Genomic DNA, 20473 nt, shown 5'->3' with positions numbered 1-20473 from the left:
AGGAATTTTTTTTTTTTAATCAAAAGGAAACTTCTCTGTTTGCTGTTGCATAGCAAAAAGGCAAAACTTCATCTAACTATCAGTTTTGTCACTGGTGGAGATGGAGGTGTGGGTTTATCATATCAGCCACACAGATTACGCCGTAAGAGCCTGGATTGGAGGACGGAGGCTTTTAGGGTAGCTGTTAATGGACGTAAGGACTCTTAAGGGTCAGGGATCAGTGCTTTTAGCCGAGTGACAGTGTTTGAGTTTGCTCAAACACCATGCAAACTACTTCCTGCCACTTACAGATTTGTTATTTGTCACTGAAGCAAGAAGTTGATGAGGCTAGAATCACCACCATTACCATTAAACACATGATTATATGTATTAAACCTACACAATGGTGTAAAGTACACCACCGGTCAAAAGTCTGGAATAATCAAGATTTCTTTACTTAAAAAAAGGAGTCTCCTATGCTAACTAGACTGCATTTATTTGATCAAAATACAGTAAAAACAGTAATAATGTGAAATATTATTACACTAAAAAACAGTTTTCTCTTTGAATATATAATATAATTTATTCCAGTGATCAAAGCTGAATTTTCAGCATCATTACTCCAGTCTTCAGTGTCACATGATCCTTCAGAAATCATTCTAATATGCTGATTTGCTGCTCAAGAAACATTTTTTATTATTATCATCAATGCTTATCATTATAAATATTCTACTGCATAAATTTTGGAAACCATCATATTTGCCCCAACCTTTAAACGTTGATTTAAGATTGTAAGAATGTAAGATTTTTATTCAGCAAGGTTAAGTCAAATAAGTTGTTTAAAAAAAAAAAAAAAAAAGTAGATACATTCATAATGTTACATTGATTTCTGTTTTAAATAAATGCTGTTTTTTAAAAAACTTTCTATTCATCAAAGAATCATGAAAAAGTTTCCACAAAAATATTAAGCTTTAGTTTTCAACATTAATTGTAATAAGAACCATTAATAATTAATAATGTCTGAGCAAATCAGCATATTAGAATGATTTCTGAAGGATCACGTGACACTAAGGACTGGAGTAATGATGCTGAAAATTCAGCTTTGCATCACAGAAATAAATTACACTTTACAATATATTCAAATGGAAATTGTTATTTAGTAATAATATTTCACAATATTCCCAATATAGCATCCTTGACGTCTTTCAAAAACATTGTAAAAACATCAGAATTATTCCAAACATTTGACCAGTAGACTAATTATTTTAAATGAAACTCAGATGTTTTAAAGAATTTGCCCAGAATAAGCCATCGTAATCATAATGTCTTATCAAAATGTGTTCTTTTGCAGTGCAGCCAGTGTGTTGCTGAGGGTAAAGCTGAATGTCAAAAAGCACCTCCGTGAGCGCAACACCGTTCCCAAACTTTTTGCCAAGTCTGTCAAGAAATACGGTGACAAGACGGCTCTGATTTTTGAAGGAACGGGGGAGAAATGGAGCTTCAAGGAGCTTGACGACTACTCCAACCGCGTGGCTAACCTTCTGCTTCAGAGGGGCTTCAAGGAGGGCGACGTGATCGCTCTGTTCATGGAGAACCGCTCTCAGTACGTGGGGCTCTGGCTGGGCATGGCGAAGATCGGAGTGGAGGCAGCTCTCATCAACTTCAACCTGAGACTGGAGGCTCTGGTGCACTGTGTCAACATCTCCAGCGCCAAAGCCGTGGTGTTCGGCAGTGAGCTGACAGATGGTGAGAAGAGATTCGACAGTTTTCAGTGATGAGGAAGCTACTATGAAACTGTGGCTTCCCGAGCTACACTTCAAATGTAGTTCAACCACAGTCAAACCATGCTTTTGAAGAAGTATTTATCTATGCTACGAACTACTAACAAACCTTACCGAACTATTTTTAGAGGGGAAATATATTTTTAAATGTTGTTAACTCTCAGATGCAATATTTGTCAATGGCAGGCAATGAAATGAACTGCATAAACAAACAAATTCACTAAAATCAAACTTCCCTTATGAAAATTAACCATGGTTTTACTACAAATAAAACCAAAAATCCATGGTTACTATAGTTAAACTATGTATATAGTTACACTATCCATAGTTTAACCATGGTATATTTGTAGTAAAACTGTGGTTATACCAATGGTAATCGATACGCCAAAAAAAAACATGGTTACTACACTTTTACTGTAATAAAACTGGTTAATTTCCATAAGGGTTGGTCTACTTGCTACTTGAGAATGTGTAATAGGAGGGTAAATAGTGTGAGTTTTAATTTCATGTTGATTTTAGACAAGGATTTATTTTTTGATCTGTTGGCTCAATATAGTATCGGTTAAGGCAGGCAGCAGTTCAGAAGTGTTGCAATGACACACTTACAGAAAGCAAATAAGGAAGTGGCACTTGTACAAAGACGAGAGCGTGTACTCTAGAGAAATGAATGAATGACTAGAGCAGAGTTCAGATTTATTATGGCCAGAGGTGACTGTGTATAACTCATAGTGATATAACCTCACTGCACCAAAGAGGATTCATACCAAAGGTCACGAATGACAGCGAAATCTTAATGAAATCGAGTTTGCTAGTCATCTCTTAAGTAATTGGAAACTGATTATAAAGCATGCCATGTTGAGTCAGCTTCGTTTCTTATTGATTTCACATTTCCAGCCATTTGTTTGTCCTGTGCTTTCTCCGAGGAGACTTCTAGACTCATTTTGTCACATTATTTGTTACTTCATCTATTTCTCCCGCTCTTTCACTGTCTCAGCGATGTGTGAGGTGCACAGCTCCATGGGAAAGACTGTTAAGCTCCTCTGCTCTGGAGAATGGGACCCCAAACGGGTTCCTGAAGGGACTGAGCATCTCGAGCCGCTGCTGGAGGCGACCTCTACACACCAGCCCATGCAACCAGATCGCAGCTTCACAGGCAAGACAGTCAGACACCGAGTTATAAACATTTAAAGCCAAAATATATATATCACTATGAACGATATTTAAAGCTTTCATTTTTTTTTCATTATGCTGAATGTCTATTATTATTATTATTATTATTATTATTATTATTATGACATTTTTAAAAAGACATTCAAACCTTTTTAAAGGAATTTTGAAAATTTGGCATTGAATTCAGTCCTGAATATTCCCTGGAAGGGTTATTATAGTCAACTAAAACCAAAACCATAAAAAAGCATTTTTGTTACTTGAAATGAAATCAAATTTAACTGAAATAAAAAAAAAAAAAAAAAAAAACTAGTTGCCAAGGCAGTATTTCTCATTTTCATTTAGTTTAACTTGATTTGCAAAAGTATTTTTTTTTAAATTCTATAGAAATATTTTTAAAACTAAAAAACACAACAAAGTTACTAAAACTTTAATTAAACTTAAAATGTAAAGTTCTAAAAATAAAAATAATCTAAAAATTATTTTATTTTATTTATCATAAACAGAGAGAGGCAGTAAGGCAACAATAAAATATTAATAAAAACTATAATAGTAACTCAATGACACTAAAATAATACTTTTGTTTTTTTGAATTCAACTTTTAAAAAGACCTTTAAAGGATGTTGAAAATCACATTAACAATTGGATTTTCTTCTTTTTTGCCTCTAGATCGCCTCTTTTACATTTACACGTCAGGAACCACTGGAATGCCAAAAGCTGCTATTGTTGTCCACAGTCGGTAAGTGTGTGACAGTGTTAACTTTTCCATTTCTCAGTGTCTCTCCTTCCCTGCTTTCTCCTTCATTTTTCTCTCTCAATGAATCAAGCTCCCGGTTTTTCACCCTGTCTTTCCTGCGTTCCTCCCTCAGGTATTACCGCATGGCTGCCTTGGTGTACTATGGTTTCAGAATGAAGTCTGAGGATGTGCTTTATGACTGTTTACCACTTTACCACTCAGCCGGTAAATCACTGAACACAGTCTCCTCTACACCTTCTTCATATGTGCATTTCCTGTCACAGAGTTTGGTTCAGGCTACTTCCTGTGTGACAGTTTTGTGGTTTGTTTTGATGGATGTCTATATAAGGTCATTTGACTTGTCCAGTGCCCTTTCAAGAAAAACAGCTTAGTTTGTTTTATGTTTTATTATTTAAGCATATGTTGGCGTGTGTGAGTGTTTAATCTGTAAGTAAGCGGTAGGTGTGTTCTGAGGTCAGTGCTGTTCTCTCTGGCAGGTAACATAGTGGGAGTTGGACAGTGTCTGATCCATGGAATGACTGTAGTGATCAGGAAGAAGTTCAGCGCATCAAAGTTCTGGGATGACTGTATCAAATACAACTGCACAGTGAGTAATGGAATATACAAGAATTCATTTTGCCTATTTCTTCAGTTTGTGCTGAAACTGTGAACAGTCAACACACACTCCGTGAACACACACCTGGAGCAGTGGGCAGCCATTTATGCTGTGGCGCCCGGGGAGCAGTTGTGGGTTCGGGGAACCTCAGTTGTGGTATTGAGGGTGGAGAGAGCGCTGTACATTCACTCCCCCCACCTACAATCCCTGCCGGACCTGAGACTCCCTAACCATTAAGCCACGACTTCCCCAAATGAATCTGACAGCACTAGAAATTATATATATATCTATATCTATATCTATATATAATATGTTGGTTGTATAACAACATATATGTAATTATATTATATGTATTTATAATAGTAAACAACAGTATTTACTATATACATTTTAATAAAACTAATTGAAGCATGTTTTCCTCTGGAACATCAATAAACATTTTAGTGAGTGAGGATGCAAACAATTAACTGACAATCCACCTACTGACATGGTCTTTCAAGGCTAAATAGAGCAGATGATTAAAATCATAGCAATTTTGCATAATTATGGCAAACAAAACCATATTCAATACATTGTGCATTCAGTCAATATCCCCAGGACTTTTAGGCCTCTGCTTTAATTTAATTGTGTGATTGCAAATTATGTGATTAATATTAATGTTCTGCATGGAAATGGAGCTTAAAGAGCGTTTTGAAAACTGATATTTGATTTTGTCTCAGATCGTGCAGTACATTGGCGAGATCTGCCGCTATCTGCTGAATCAGCCGAAGAAGGCCATGGAGCACCAACACAAGGTCCGCATGGCCCTCGGTAACGGGCTTCGTCAGTCCATCTGGGAGGAATTCACCACCCGCTTCAACGTCCCACAGATCGCAGAGTTCTACGGCGCCACCGAGTGCAACTGTAGCCTGGGCAACTTCGATAACAAGGTCTGCCCTGACAAAAGCGCACTTTAGATGGAGTCTCTGTAAACAGCCTTTATGAGAAACACAGTTTTAAGCCTCTACAATAGTGGATAATGCATATGGAAAGGGATACATACGCAGCAATTTGCTTTGTGTATTACCATAAATTTAATGAGGCCATCTACAAGATGTTCAGTAATCAAGCACAGGTGGTTATGGGCTATTTAAAGTGCTGATAGAAATGCTGTGACTGGTTTAATTTGCCCAGAAGTATTTAGTTTTGAAGAGTGCAAGGTGGTTGTAACATGTTGTTTTGACTGCAGATGGGTGCCTGTGGATTCAATAGCCGGATCCTGCCCTTCTTTTACCCCATTCGCTTAGTCAAGGTGGACGAGGAGACCATGGAGCTCATCAGAGGACCTGATGGAGTCTGTATCCCATGTGGTCCAGGTACAGTACTCCCTCACACTCATGCCAAGTACAAAGGCTTGAATTGATGAATAATTCATATAAGGAGTGGGCAATATACCGGTAGACATGATTAACCGGAAGAAATTTGTCACCAGTAGAGATTTTGGACTATCTACTCTATCACGGTTACAGGCTCATGTGACGTTGTTGTGCTACGTGGTCACGAAAACACATGTTTTTAAGCATTGTGGTTTAAAAACAAGTGATTTAATTAAGCCACTTTAATTAGAAGAAATATATAGTTCATTTACATATGTTTTATACATTTGATTACTTTATGCAATGTATGCATTTCTTATTTTTTCCACAGTAGTTTTTTTGTCCTATTGCTTTTAATTAGTTACTTATTCTTATTTAATCACTGACTGTTTACTTGTCTTACCATGAAATAAAATTACTCATAATTGTGTGATAAAGTTTTGGCCGTATCGCCCAACTCATATTAATGAACAAATAAATAAATAATAATGAATTATACAACTAAAGTAAGTCTATTCAGCCTTAACCGTATACATACAGTATACTCTTGTATAGCAAAACTCAACTGCCTGATTATATAATTGAAAAATGATTAATTATATCATCGACAAATTTCAAATCTCAACTGCTTAAATTAATGTTAATTACAGCATCGCTCAGCACTAACATGCTAAATGCGACTATAAGGCATGAAGGTATTAAGATATTATAAACATCAACGTCAAGATTGTCTGTAAAGCTACTTTGAAACAATGTGTGTTGTGAAAAGCGCTATATAAATAAATTTAAAGAATTTTTACAGGCAAGAAAATAGATAATTGGTGGTCGACCAATAGAGATTTTTCTTTGGCAAATGCTGATTTGTTAGAGAGCAGGCATGCAGATAATAAGCCAATATATGATATTATTTTAAAATAAATTATAATACTTGAAATAGTTTGGAAATTAATACTTTGAACTTGATAACAAATAAACCTGTAAAGTAAAAGGATTTATACTTTAGGTAGCAACTTCTTAATCCAATTATATCTTTCACAAACAAACAAACAAACAAAAACCATTGCTACCAACAGTTCACTTAGTAATCTGGTTTGTAAGACTGTCACTGGGAATCCTATTTTCTCAAATAAAACAATTTTTCCATACAGTACATATAATTTACATATATAATTTACACTACAGAAAGTGTAAGAATCTAATTTAAAATCAATTTCCTTATTTTGTTTCTCAGGAGAACCTGGTCAGTTGGTTGGTCGAATCATTCAAAACGACCCTCTCAGACGATTTGACGGCTACGTCAATCAATCGGCCACTAATAAAAAGGTCGCTCACGATGTCTTCAAAAAAGGAGATAGTGCCTATCTCTCAGGTATCGTATTTTAAGATGTTGTACACAACCGCACACTTACTTCCATATGCTCAGCTAGATAATAGCAGTTGTTGGCTTCTCTTCTCTCAGGGGACGTGCTGGTGATGGACGACTACGGCTACATGTATTTCAAAGACCGCACAGGAGACACGTTCCGCTGGAAAGGAGAGAACGTCTCCACCACTGAGGTGGAGGGAACGCTGAGCCGCCTGCTGGACATGAAAGATGTGGTGGTGTATGGAGTGGAGGTGCCAGGTAATCACATATTTCTCATCTTTTCTGTTTTTCTGTTTTTCTGGTAACACTTTGGTATAGGGAACTAGGGGTGTGCCATATCATACCGTCCACGATAATACCGCTATACATTTTTACATAATAAAAAAGTGTCATATCGCGATATCAATGATATAGCGACGCAATGACGTATTTACTAGGGATGCACCGATTGTTCGGCAGCTGAAATTATTCGGTCGAGAAAAAAAACACGTTATGTGGAACGTTATGTTTTCTAATACACGCATGAATTGCATTCAAACAGCGTTGCAGGAGCTTGCAGCTCTGTCTCGTTAGCCAGGGTTCAAGTCCAAACCGTGAGGGAAATCTGCGCTGAAACTGGGTTACTCGTCAGCTGCTCAGTAACACTTTTATGAATTTTTACAAGGCAATGCGAAACATCTTCCCAAATTTGTAATGAGAATCATTTATAAATCTGCTGCTGTCAACAAAAAGAAGCACTGAGGACTTCCTGCGGGTTTCCGTCAAAATAAAAGCTCCATCAACATTCATAAATGTTAGTGTTGTAATGTTACTGTTGTTCTGTTAAATAAAATTAAAAAGTAAGACAATAATAATGCTAATAATTACAACAGCTCTATTAATTCATTTATTATAACGTTCACACATAGTGTTCAAATTGGTATCTGTAATATTTTCTAATGTTTTAAAAGAATTCCCTTTTGCTCAGCAAGGCTGCATTTATTTGCAAGCCTGATTCAAGAAGGGGGTCTCAAAAATGACCACAAAATATAATTTTGCTAACTTTAATATTAATTTTAAGTTAAATTGTGCTTTGTTGGTATAATGTCTGCTAGAATGTTTAAAAAAATGTTCAGTGTTAAATAAGTATTTTTAAATTGTTGTTTTGTATTAGTGTATAATGTTTAAAAATAATAATTTATTCCATATAGTGTCCATTTCATTCACTTAACATTTAATATTGGAGGCATCCAAGTTATTTGACATATTTGAACATGCAATACACATTGAACAACGCAATAGTTACTTTCCCTGGTAATTAGTTACTTTTATAATGATGTAACTTAGTTACTAACTCAGTTACTATTTGTGAGAAGTAACTAGTAACTAATTACTTTTTTAAAGTAACTTGCCCAACACGTCACTACTATTGCACTATAATGCTGCTTCTGCCACCTTATGACAATAGAGTTACACTTCGAATTAGGTAGTCTGTCATCAATGACAGTAGCTCATTGGAAATGGATGGAAAATGCCCTTCATCGTGATTGCACTAATAAATGCTGCTGCCTGCCAGCTGCAATCACTAATAAAATGTTGCTCCGTATGTTTTTTTTGTGTATCGTCATAAACATCATTATCGCAAATATTCTTGAAATATCGTGATATAATTTTGAGGCTATATCGCCCATCCCTATAGGTAACAATTCTCATTATTAACTAGTTGCTTATTTGCATGTCTATTATTAACATATTGGCTGTTTATTAATACTTAAAAAGCACATATTCTGCATGACCATATTCTACATCCCTAATCCTACCCAATACCTAAACTTAACAACTACCCTACGAACTATTAATAAGCAGCAAATTAGCATTTGTTTTTGGCTTGTTAATAGCGAGAATTAACTCACTTAAAATAAAGTGTGACCGTCCTTCTCTATATTTATTTTCCCACCAATCACATTTCATCCCTTATAAGAAAATCTCATCGGGGACTATATTTGGAAGGAAAATAAACCTCAGCAGTGGTTTTGTGCTGAATTTTGGCGATTATCTCGCTTATTACATGGCTAATTGCTAAACAAAATTGCACACAATACGGTCTAAGATTGAAGTTGAAATTGTGACAGTAAAGAGTGCGCAGAGTTTGTTTGTTTTTTGTTTTTTTGGTGGTAAACTGTTCCTTCAAGTGTTCTGACTGTCATGAAGTAGTATCATGAATCATCGGGTGCCCAGCCAGTGTGTGGAGAGGTGAATAATTAATTTAAACGAAGCTGACTGCAGCAGCTCCTGAAGGATTCTGGGAATGCACAGCCAAGCAAAGTCTTCTCTTGGCCTGGCTCCGGTTTTGCTTACACTAGATCTATAAAGGAATAGCAGCCGAGTGCTGAATATAGCTCGGTACATTAGAGACTGCCAGCTGAAAAATACACTCTCACCTTCAGAACAATGTGATCAGCAGATCTGGAGTTGTGGGTCTGTGACACATAGATGTGTATGTGTGTACATCATTCGCTGATAACCATCAAAATGTTTTAAGGGTGTACATACAAATCAATAAACCGACAGCACAAGAAAACTGCTTACGTGAGATTTTGAAATCATTAGGGTTTTCTGTAACCTTGATGTTAGCATAAACAGACAACAGTAGATGGCATCAAAGAGAAAACAAACTGCAGAGGAGTTTACTCAAATGGCTGCTATAGCGCCTCTTGTGGCAATACTGAGAATGCAATGTGTAGCTAGAAGTGGCACAGCAAAACACAACTCCTTTTATAATAATAAAAACCTTTTCTTTGGAGTAGCAGTGCGGTAATGTAAAACATCACTGTTTCTCTTCCTGTCCGCAGTAGTTCATAGATCTCTGTCCTTGGAGAAGTGACATATGACCTGGCGAGGCAATGATCCCCTTAGTCAGTTTATTTTAATTCACGGTGACTCAGTGTCTCTTTATGCTTATAGGCTTGGATTATGCCGTCTAGCTTCATTACAGGACCTGAGGTTGCCGTTGTGTGACGCTTATGGGCGTTTTTCCTCAGGTGCTGAAGGCAAGACAGGGATGGCAGCCATAGCAGACCCGGAGCACACCACAGACCTGGTGAAGTTTAGCCGGGACCTGGAGAAGGCCCTGCCGCCCTATGCCCGGCCTGTCTTTCTGCGCTTCTTACCAGAAGTGAACAAAACAGGTGAGATATTGCACGCTTAACTCAGAAAGTCACAAGTCACAGTAACAATCCCATCCTATTTTAGAACAGAGCAAAGTCAATGTTCAGATTTCTTCTAGGCTTAATCAAGATATTTATTCGGCAGTAACTTATTGCCATTTTCCTTTCCACCTTAAATGATGCAACACATCATTACTGCCATATCTAAAGCATTGTTCCTATAAAAGGATTTAAAGAGCTGTTTCTCAGCCATTTTCAAGACACCACTAAATATAATGAGGGTTCACGTAGGTGCTTAAAGTTTTAACATCTCAAATTTAGTTTGTCCAAATTTTAAGATCATAAAAATCCATAATTTTTTATAAATAGTATAGCAAAATTTTTAAATATTTTAGGTCTTAAAAAAACGGATTCATGATACAGTATGGCGCAATGTGGCTATTAAACTTCAAAATTAGGGGTGTAACGGTACACAAAAATGACAGTTCGGTACGTACATCGGATTTAATGTCACGGTTCGGTGTGATTTCAGTACAGCAGGGGGAAAAACTAAACTTTTTTTTTTTTTTTTTTTTTTTTTAAATAAACTGAAGTTGCTTTCTTTAAATACATTCAGTTATCATTTTAATTTTCTTAGTGATAAAAATCTACCTCTGCTTATACTTTAAACTATAGGGAGCCCTTGTACATTATAAGGTTACAATTAACAACTTAAATTCAATTACTATTTATTTTTTAAATATAATAATCAACACTCAACTTAAAAAAAAGAATTGTATGCAAACATGTAAATTTGCACACAATGCAGTTTTTAAATTAACTTATAAATTATAAAATGCTCTTCTCTAGACTTCATTTCTCTAGTGAACTAACAAGCTGTTGGACGACTTGAGGTCACGTGACATTTTGTTTACAAACTGTTTTGTTGACATCTTTCCGCGGTTGAAATACTGATTGAGTGATTACATGAGGCATGTTCATGAGAGATGTTCATTCATGTATATTCGCTTTAAAACTAGTAGTAAAGAGGAAGGAATTATCGCATTCACTCCGCTCCACCATTTGAAAGGACCCCATTTAACACTGCGCGCGTCTGCGGGGCGTTACGGCTCAGAGCCTCAGACACGGGAACCGGAGCTGATCACGGCCCCTCTAGTCAATGCTTGTGTTTATACCAGCATGTTTCTGAAGCGTCCCAGAAGTGGCTCTCCGAGGTGTTAATACAGCGATCTGTCATGCCACATCAAAGACTGTCAAAAAGCCATTTACTGTTTGAATTTCCTGGAGAAAAAACTAAATGCTGTATTTGTTCGGTACACATGCGTCCCGTCGGTACGAATACACGTACCGTTACACCCCTATTCAAAAGTCTGTTATTTAATTAAATAAATGTGAGCACTGCACGTTTCAAAGTAAAACCAGGCTTAAGAGTTTCAGAGCCGTGAATACCACACATTTATTCCAACCGATTGCATATTGGGCTACTATGTTTGCATTATGGTCTTTATATTGTCATATGTTATAGATGGTTGTAAGAGTGCATATTTTATCTGATCTTTTTGAATGATCAGTTGGAAGAAGTAGCCTAAAGCATAGACATTTTAAATGAAAAGCCCTGTGTATTTCTGGCATATTTACCATTAAAAGTCCTACATTATGCAGAATTTGCTGCAATTTTTTCTGGATATTACTGGTATTATTGTTACGCAATAAGTGTTTCTGGCATTTAATTCCACCCTGTCAGAAAGGAAAGATTAAGAACAGTTTCAATATATAGATTTTACTAGTAAGGCAAGGCAAGGCGAGGTTTATTTATATAGCAAATTTCATACACAGTGGTAATTCAAAGTGCTTTACATAAAAGGAAGTAAAATAATCATAAAGAAATAATCACAACAATAAAACAAGGAATTTAAAAACTTAAGTTGATTTAAAATGAATTTAAAACAGTTAAAAATAGAAAAAGATTATACATAAAATACAGTGCAATCAGTTCAGACGTGGCACAGTGCTCATTCAGTAAATGCACAGCTAAACAGATGAGTTTTGAGTCTAGATTTAAATGTGGTTAATGTTTAGCACATCTGATCTCTTCTGGAAGCTGGTTGAACTGCGGGTGGCATAATAGCTAAAAGCGGACTCCCCTTGTTTTGTGTGAACCCTTGGTATTTCTAACTGACTCTCCTAATGATCTGAGTGGTTTGTTAGGTTTATATTCAGTGAGCATATCTGCAATGTATTTAGGTCCTAGGCCAGGGGTCGGCAAGTAAGTTTGGCATCGGGCCAAAAAAATTTTTTTGCCACTATATGGCGGGCCAGAACATAGTCAAAGGGTAATTTAAGAAATTTATTGATAAAAATGCTACTACAATTGCCTGTGACAGACTGACAGGCAGACATACATTCTTGCTAAGTATGCAGTTATATTACGGGCCGTTGGCATGAATTGTACTCATGCTGGAGTGCTCTTGGAGCGAGTGAAAACCACAATGCTCCAACTTTTAAAAAATCCGTTCCTCGCTCCAGTCAAAATCACACCGCTCCCACTCCGCTCCGCTCACATACTCTTGATTGTGAGTAACTGTTGCTGTCATGACAGATCTATTTCAGAACCAGCTGCTGTCAAAATAATCTGGCTGCGGGCACGGGCCAAATGTTATTGCTGGCGGGCCAGTTTTGGTACGCGGGCCGCCTGTTGCCGACCACTGTCCTAGGCCATTGAGTGATTTATAAACAAGTAAATGTACTTTAAAATCAATACTAAATAAAACTGGAAGCCAGTGTAAGGACCATTACAATAGTCCACCCTGCTGGTGATAAAGGTATGAACAAGTTGTTTAGTTGTTTGACCCCTAGAGTCAAGGTATGCATCCACCTTGAGAACTTCATCTTTGTTTCCAAATGCAATGACTTCAGTTTTCTCCTTGTTTAACTGAAGAAAGTTCTGGCACATCCAACTGTTAATTTCATCAATGCATTGGCAGAGGGAGTCAATGGGGCTGTAGTAATTTGGCGATAAGGCTTGGTAAATCTGGGTATCATCAGCATAGCTGTTACAGGCAATTTGGTTCTTTCTCATTGTTTGACTTAGTGGGAGCATATACAGGCTAAACAAGAGTGGTGCAAGAATTGAGCCTTGTGGGATTCCTCATGTCATGGACGTCCACTTATGCCGAGTTTACACTGCACGATTTTAGCCCTGATTTTCACTCACCGACAGGTTTCGCGAAATCGCTGACAAATGCCTGAAATTGGAGGCAAATCGGTGCTCGTTCACGCGAGTGACAATCACGCAGTGTGAATTATCAAAGACGCGATTTGAGAGAATTGCTGATGCGTCGCCAACGCCCGTGAAATATTTGGCATGCTAAATATCTGGAGCTGTTGGCAATTCAAAATCATGCTGTGTGAATGAGTTCGGACTGAAAAATACATTGGCGATGACCTACAGCCAATGAGAGAGCAAGATGCAGGGCAGCGGGAAGTTCGGGGAGGACTTTTTTTGTTTTTTTAATTATTTTTATTATTATTATTATTATTAAGCAATTAGACATGTACAAACAACGTGGCAATATCAGTACATTTTTGCATTAGAAATAAGAATTATATATTATATATATTATACAGGTGCTGGTCATATAATTAGAATATCATCAAAAAGTTGATTTATTTCACTAATTCCATTCAAAAAGTGAAACTTCTATATTATATTCATTCATTACACACAGACTGATATATTTCAAATGTTTATTTCTTTTAATTTTGATGGTTAGAGCTTACAGCTCATGAAAGTCAAAAATCAATATCTCAAAATATTAGAATATTACTTAAGACCAATACAAAGAAAGGATTTTTAGAAATCTTGGCCAACTGAAAAGTATGAAAATGAAAAGTATGAGCATGTACAGCACTCAATACTTAGTTGGGGCTCCTTTTGCCTGAATTACTGCAGCAATGCGGCGTGGCATGGAGTCGATCAGTCTGTGGCACTGCTCAGGTGTTATGAGAGCCCAGGTTGCTCTGATAGTGGCCTTCAGCTCTTCTGCATTGTTGGGTCTGGTGTCTCTCATCTTCCTCTTGACAATACCCCATAGATTCTCTATGGGGTTCAGGTCAGGTGAGTTTGCTGGCCAATCAAGCACAGTAACACTATGGTCATTGAACCAGATTTTGGTACCTTTGGCAGTGTGTGCAGGTGCCAAGTCCTGCTGGAAAATGAAATCAGCATCTCCATAAAGCTTGCCAACAGAAGGAAGCATGAAGTGCTCTAAAACTTCCTGGTAGATGGCTGCGTTGACTGTGGACATCAGAAAACACAGTGGACCAACACCAGCAGATGACATGGCAGCCCAAATCATCACTGACTGTGGAAACTTCACACTGGACTTCAAGCAACATGGATTCTGTGCCTCTCCACTCTTCCTCCAGACTCTGGGACCTTGATTTCCAAATGAAATGTAAAATTTACTTTCATCTGAAAAGAGGACTTTGGACCACTGAGCAACAGTCCAGTTCTTTTTCTCCACAGCCCAGTTAAGATGCTTCTGGCGTTTTCTGTGTTTCAGAAGTGGCTTGGTAGCCCTTTTCCTGAAGACATCTGAGCGTGGTGACTCTTGATGCACTGACTCCAGCTTCAGTTCTCTCCTTGTGAAGCTCTCCCAAGTGTTTGAATCGGCTTTGCTTGACTGTATTCTCAAGCTTGCAGTCATCCCTGTTGCTTGTGCACCTTTTCCTACCCAAATTCTTCCTTCCAGTCAACTTTGCATTTAATATGCTTTGATACAGCACTCTGTAAACAGCCACACCTTTCAGTAATGACCTTCTGTGACTTACCCTCTTTGTGGAGGGTGTCAATGTTCGTCTTCTGGATCATTGCCAAGTCAGCAGTCTTCCCCATTATTGTGGTTTCAAAGAACAAGAGATACCCAGAATTTATACTGTAGGGATGGTCATTTATTCAAACTCAAATGTAAATATTCTAATATTTTGAGATACTGATTTTTGACTTTCATGATCTGTAAGCTCTAATCATCAAAATGAAAAGAAATAAACATTTGAAATATATCAGTCTGTGTGTAATGAATGAATATAATATAGAAGTTTCACTTTTTGAATGGCATTAGTGAAATAAATCAACTTTTTGATGATATTCTAATTATATGACCAGCGCCTGTATATATAATAAAAATGAAAAGGGGCTAGGGTTTTTTCCTGTAAATCATATTCTTCTATAAAGGACAAAAGATTTTTCATTTTTCTTTTTCATTACTTTGAGGGCTTTTGTAGACAAGCTCATTATAAAATGCACAAAACATTGGTTTCACTCTCAAGTGCTTAGATTTGTGTATATAACATTTTCCCAGCAGTAGTAGGCTATGTTACGAAGTCATCTTTGTTATTGTTTGTTCGGGGAGGACTTATTATAGACCACAATATCACCGTGATATTGCGTTATTTCCTTAACACTTCTCACATGCATTTAAGTTAAGTTAAGTCGTGACGTATTGTCGAAATGGTGCTCTGCATTTAACCCATCCAAGTGCACACACACAGCAGTGAGTAGTGAACAAGTGCACACACACACACACACACACACACACAGTGAACACACACCCGGAGCAGTGGGCAGCCTTGCTCCAGCGCCCGGGGAGCAATTAGGGGTGTTTGTTAGTCTCTCAACAGTAGAAAAAAGAGTGCAAGTGTTGTTTAAGTTAAACTGTTTATAAGGTTTGAGAAGGTCTGTCTAGCTGTGGCTAGTTCCACATTGAAAGGTAGCAACACTCTGGTTATTGCCTTTCTTTAAACATATTCTTATTGTCAGCAATATCCAATTTTAGCCAATTCTAATTCATATGTATTGATATATTAGTACATAGAATTAAGTAAAATATTCTGATTTATTTTGAGGTTGTATAGGTTTGTTCTACATACAGTATTAATTTTATTTCTGCAGATCTTATATTTTAATCTGCTGATACTCTGTAAACACTGTGCCTATCAAAATCCAAAGAATGAACTTTTTGTATTGTACTGTACTGTATCTTATTTATGGACCCTTTAAACTGAAATGAGACAGTACATATAAGTTGTATTGCACCATCTGCTCATTCACTGAAAGAATTATTTTTATATGCACCCTTGAACTACAGAAAATTGAGCCAAAAGAATGTGAAGTACACCAATGCATAGCATAAAAATATAATTTTGCTGTGTTTTTTCTTTTTTTTTTCTTTCAGGGACTTTCAAATTCCAGAAGACAGACATGCGACGGGAGGGATTCGACCCCAAAGTCGTCTCTGACAAACTCTACTTCCTGGACTGCACTAAGGGACAGTATGTGGAGCTGAATGTAGAGCTCCATCGCAGCATCGTCTCAGGAAAGCAGAAATTATGAGACTACTGCCAACTTCCACCCGTTCCCTCATCACCCTGCCTTCAGCAGCCCTCAAACCCCGCTCCCTCGTCACTCCGCCCTTCATTACCTCAGCAAACAGTGAGGGGCCACAGGAACGCATTCTGGTCGTGTGTTCAAATCCCCGTTGATTCATTCTCACAACCCACCTCTCTTACGACCGAGACGGGACTGAGGTGGCATTCAGCCAGGCGGCCATCTTGAAAACAAGAAAAATACAAAAAAATTAAGCAATTTAGCAAACAAGAATACAAAAAAACAAACAGCAAGGAAAGGCACAAGGACCAAACACAGGTCTGTCAAATGGTAAAGCTTTCCCTTTGCCTCAGCTGCACAATGCTCGCCTGGCTACAGGATTCGGGACTGAAACGTATTCATTTTGACGGTTTTGACAAGTGACTGCCGTCATGAATGCACCCTCAAGCCCAGACCAAAACCACGAGGATCGACGTGCAATACAAACACAGTACTGGCTGTGCACTTGCCAGCTGCCATGACTTGAACAATGCTGTTTATTTAACATGCACCAAATATATTTAAGTTGTAGAATAGCTCATCATCTATTTACAAGTCATGCTGCGTTGAAGACGTCCATGATTGCACTGCTACTGTGTCCATTGTACCTCTCCAGCTGTTTAGTATGCAGCGTCAGCATGGAAGCAGATTTTAACGATCAGCCCGGTGCGACATTGTGCAGACTGGGCTTCATGGGTTTGCTTCGTTTTGCTAGACGTGAAGACCGTTAAGTTCCCAACAAGGAATCTCTACAGGACACTATAGTGGAGTTTGCATGGAGGCGAATGAAAGTAGTGTAATTCTCTGGTGCTAAAGAACGAACATCCTATCTGTCTGCATAGTGGCGCCAGACCTAAAAGGGAAGAGAGCAGAAGCGGAGAAGGAAGGGAAAGCGATATAGGCTATTTGTCATCAGAGTTCTAGTTTTTCTTTCAGCAGCATGAATGATTGACGCAAACAGAGCACTGTGCCTTACTGTCAGGTCACCAGATAGTGTTATTGCCCTCGTCCTGCATCATTACACTAACTGACCCTAGATGTCTCTTCCATGTAGACAGCTAGCTTATTTTCTAGACCTTGCTTGTACGCCCTTCCCATCATGCAAAGTGTCTAACGCTACATCTAAGGGCATCCTTTCCTTTCCACATGTATTTTGCTTGATCACCTTTTGCGAACCTTCCTGTTCTCCATCGTCCACTGACAGCTCATTATTTATTTATATATCGTAGCAAATATTTAAGTGTGTGTGCACGTGTGACAAGATGATTTTGTGTGACGGCACTTGAATTTCTCCAAGTCACTGTTTTGGCCACTATATATTAACGTACAGCACAGATGTGGGAAAACCGAGACCTTATTTGGGTGAATCTCTCCAGAAACATATAAACATATAAAAATGTATAGCCTAGAAAATGAAGCCTATTTTACGATGTTTGCCATTTGTTTTCATTAAAAATAATGTCCCCCACCCCCAAATTATCTCATCATCATTACCGTAGTGACAGAAATCTAATTCACATTGCCATACTTTGTATTCTTTTTACCATAACAACCAAAATAAAATCTCATTCTCATTACCGTAATGACAAAAAAAATCTACTTTACATTATCTCAATAAGAAAAATCAAATTCTCTGTACCATAATGAAAATAAAACTCATTTTCATTACCATAATGATAATAAAATCCTCATTCTCATTACAATAATGGCAATAAAATCCTCATTTACACTACTGTAATAACAAATTTAATTTGCATTACTATAATGACAATCTCATTTTCATTACCATAATGACAAAAAATCAAGTTCACATTACTGTAATGATAATAAAATATCATTCTCATAACTATGACAATAAAATCCTCATTCACTTTACCGTAACGACAATAAAATCTCATTCTCATTACCATAACAACAACAAAAAAAAAAAACCTCATTCTCATTACTGTAATGCCAAAAAATCTCATTCTCATTACAATAATGGCACAAAAAAAAATCTTGTTGTCATTACCATAACGACAAAAAAAAAAAAACAACTTGTTCTCATTACCGTAATGAAAAAAAATCCTCGTTCTCTTTGAAGTAATGAGAAAAAAATGAAGACATTTTATTCATTAGAATTTCATTTTTTTAAATTTGGGATGAAGTGAGATTTACTCAAATAGCTGTACGTGTGATTTAGACTTCAATTGATACTTAAAGCCAAGGGTGCAGTAGTGATGTCATTGGTTAGTCAGCCAATCGGATGCAGTTGTCTCCATCAATACCTGTTCCTGTTTTTATTTTGTTGTTTGCCCTTTCTTGTATCACTTGCTATTTTTTTGTATTTTTGTAAAAGAATGATGTGTAATGATTTGTTGTGGGTTGAGCTTTATTTCTCAGTTAATCTTGTTTTTTTGGTTTTGTCCAATGACAGCAAGAATCCTCACCAGGAGGCTTTTGCGGAGGCCTCTCTTGATTATCTCTCCCAGTTCAACCCAAAATGAATCCCCTCATGTCTTTCCAAACCTGAATGCTGATCATTTTTAGTGGAACACAACAACTGTCAAGATTCTGAAATGGACAAAAAAATCCAAGTGACTTATTCCAAGTCCTCTGAAGCCATGTGATACTTTTATATGAGAAGAAGAGCAGAATTTATTGTTTGTATTCCTGTCCATTTCACATATTTAAAAAAGCAGTGTCACCTGGTGTAATAAAAGCGTTTCAAAAGGTGAGGAAAATAATCAGTAAATTTCAACTTGAAAACTTGAATTTCAGTCTATTTTATGGTGATTTTTTTTTTTTTCCCCCCCGTTTTAGAATTTTTAGGTTTTTCTGTGTTCCAAAAGTAATAACAATAATAATAATAAAATCACAGGTTTGGAATAACATAAAAGTGAATAATTTTTGGCTGAACAGTCTTTTTGAAGTCACGTAAAAAGACACACACTTGCAGAAACGCACAAACAACCTTCAATTTCAGTAATTGACAGAGATTTCTGCATTTTAATTTAATGTATTTTTTCATATATTGTTAAGGCATTAGCAATGTGAAATGCAAAACCAGTGCTGTGAATAATTTTTGTATTTTTTTTTTTTTTTTAAATACTTCCACTGTACCATAAAAAAACTCTGTTTTCGGAGGATCAGTTTATGTGTGCAAGTGTGTGTCTATTTTTTTTTTATTGTTACTATTTTCTCTTGAAATGATGTGACATTCCTGTTAGCAGCGTGCAGTAGGCGAAGTGCGTTGTTGTTCTCATGTCTGTCCACTAGATTGTGCTCATTCATGCATAGAAGGGCTGAGTTGTCATCCAAAATTGTGTTAATATTTTCACTGATAATTGTTTTATGAGGGATATCTAATGTTTTATATTTAACTAATTATTTACTGTTTTTTTTTTTTTGCTTTGTCAATATAGCTTTAAAGCTACAAAGGACCATTTTCAAGGAACAAAATGTTTTTTATCTTGTTTTATTGAGCACCAAAGCCAATGTGTTTTGTGAGTTGAGGAAAACTGACCTTTTTTCCTCTGTTTTGTTTATAAATTGTACCGATTTGTCACCCCTCTGAAAAGACTGATCATAAATGCACTTTTATTTTGTCTATTTCTGTTCAGTACTCAGGAACAACATGCAGAGGCAGATGAGAGAAGGGAAACTATGAGTGAGCCGGTGGTGTGTGTGTGTGTGTGTGTGTGTTGATGTAGAGGAGGTGTGTGAGGTGTGCCGCGTCACACTGAAGTCCTCTTGTCTTAAAGACTAGCTGTAAATCATGCTCTTTCGAAACGATGGCATCCAAGAATCAATATTAATAAAAAATATATTAATTCTCTGTAGTTGCTCCTGTTTGTTTACTTTATTGCGTCTAAAGTATAGAAACATTTATGACTTTGTGGGATGGAAATTGTAATATTT

At 37.0% G+C, this 20473-nt stretch overlaps 1 protein-coding gene across 2 annotated transcripts in view; it reads left to right on the top strand.

Moving 5' to 3' along the window:
• slc27a4 (solute carrier family 27 member 4) overlaps positions 1–20390 on the top strand; it is a 29750-nt gene extending 9360 nt beyond the window's left edge. For both annotated transcript variants that reach the window (XM_058789015.1, XM_058789014.1), the window contains 11 exons: positions 1331–1725; positions 2755–2913; positions 3597–3666; positions 3797–3888; positions 4161–4270; positions 4999–5208; positions 5508–5634; positions 6866–7003; positions 7094–7258; positions 10021–10167; positions 16383–20390. In XM_058789015.1, the coding sequence (XP_058644998.1) occupies positions 1331–1725; positions 2755–2913; positions 3597–3666; positions 3797–3888; positions 4161–4270; positions 4999–5208; positions 5508–5634; positions 6866–7003; positions 7094–7258; positions 10021–10167; positions 16383–16540 (1771 nt within the window). In that variant the 3' untranslated portion in view covers positions 16541–20390. The remainder of the gene's footprint in view (positions 1–1330; positions 1726–2754; positions 2914–3596; positions 3667–3796; positions 3889–4160; positions 4271–4998; positions 5209–5507; positions 5635–6865; positions 7004–7093; positions 7259–10020; positions 10168–16382) is intronic.
• Positions 20391–20473: the final 83 nt, after the last annotated feature.

Source organism: Onychostoma macrolepis, chromosome 10 (assembly GCF_012432095.1).
Source record: "Onychostoma macrolepis isolate SWU-2019 chromosome 10, ASM1243209v1, whole genome shotgun sequence".
Classification (NCBI taxonomy): domain Eukaryota; kingdom Metazoa; phylum Chordata; class Actinopteri; order Cypriniformes; family Cyprinidae; genus Onychostoma; species Onychostoma macrolepis.
The sequence above is the reverse complement of the archived record's forward strand: the minus strand, read 5'-3'. Positions and strand labels throughout refer to the sequence as shown.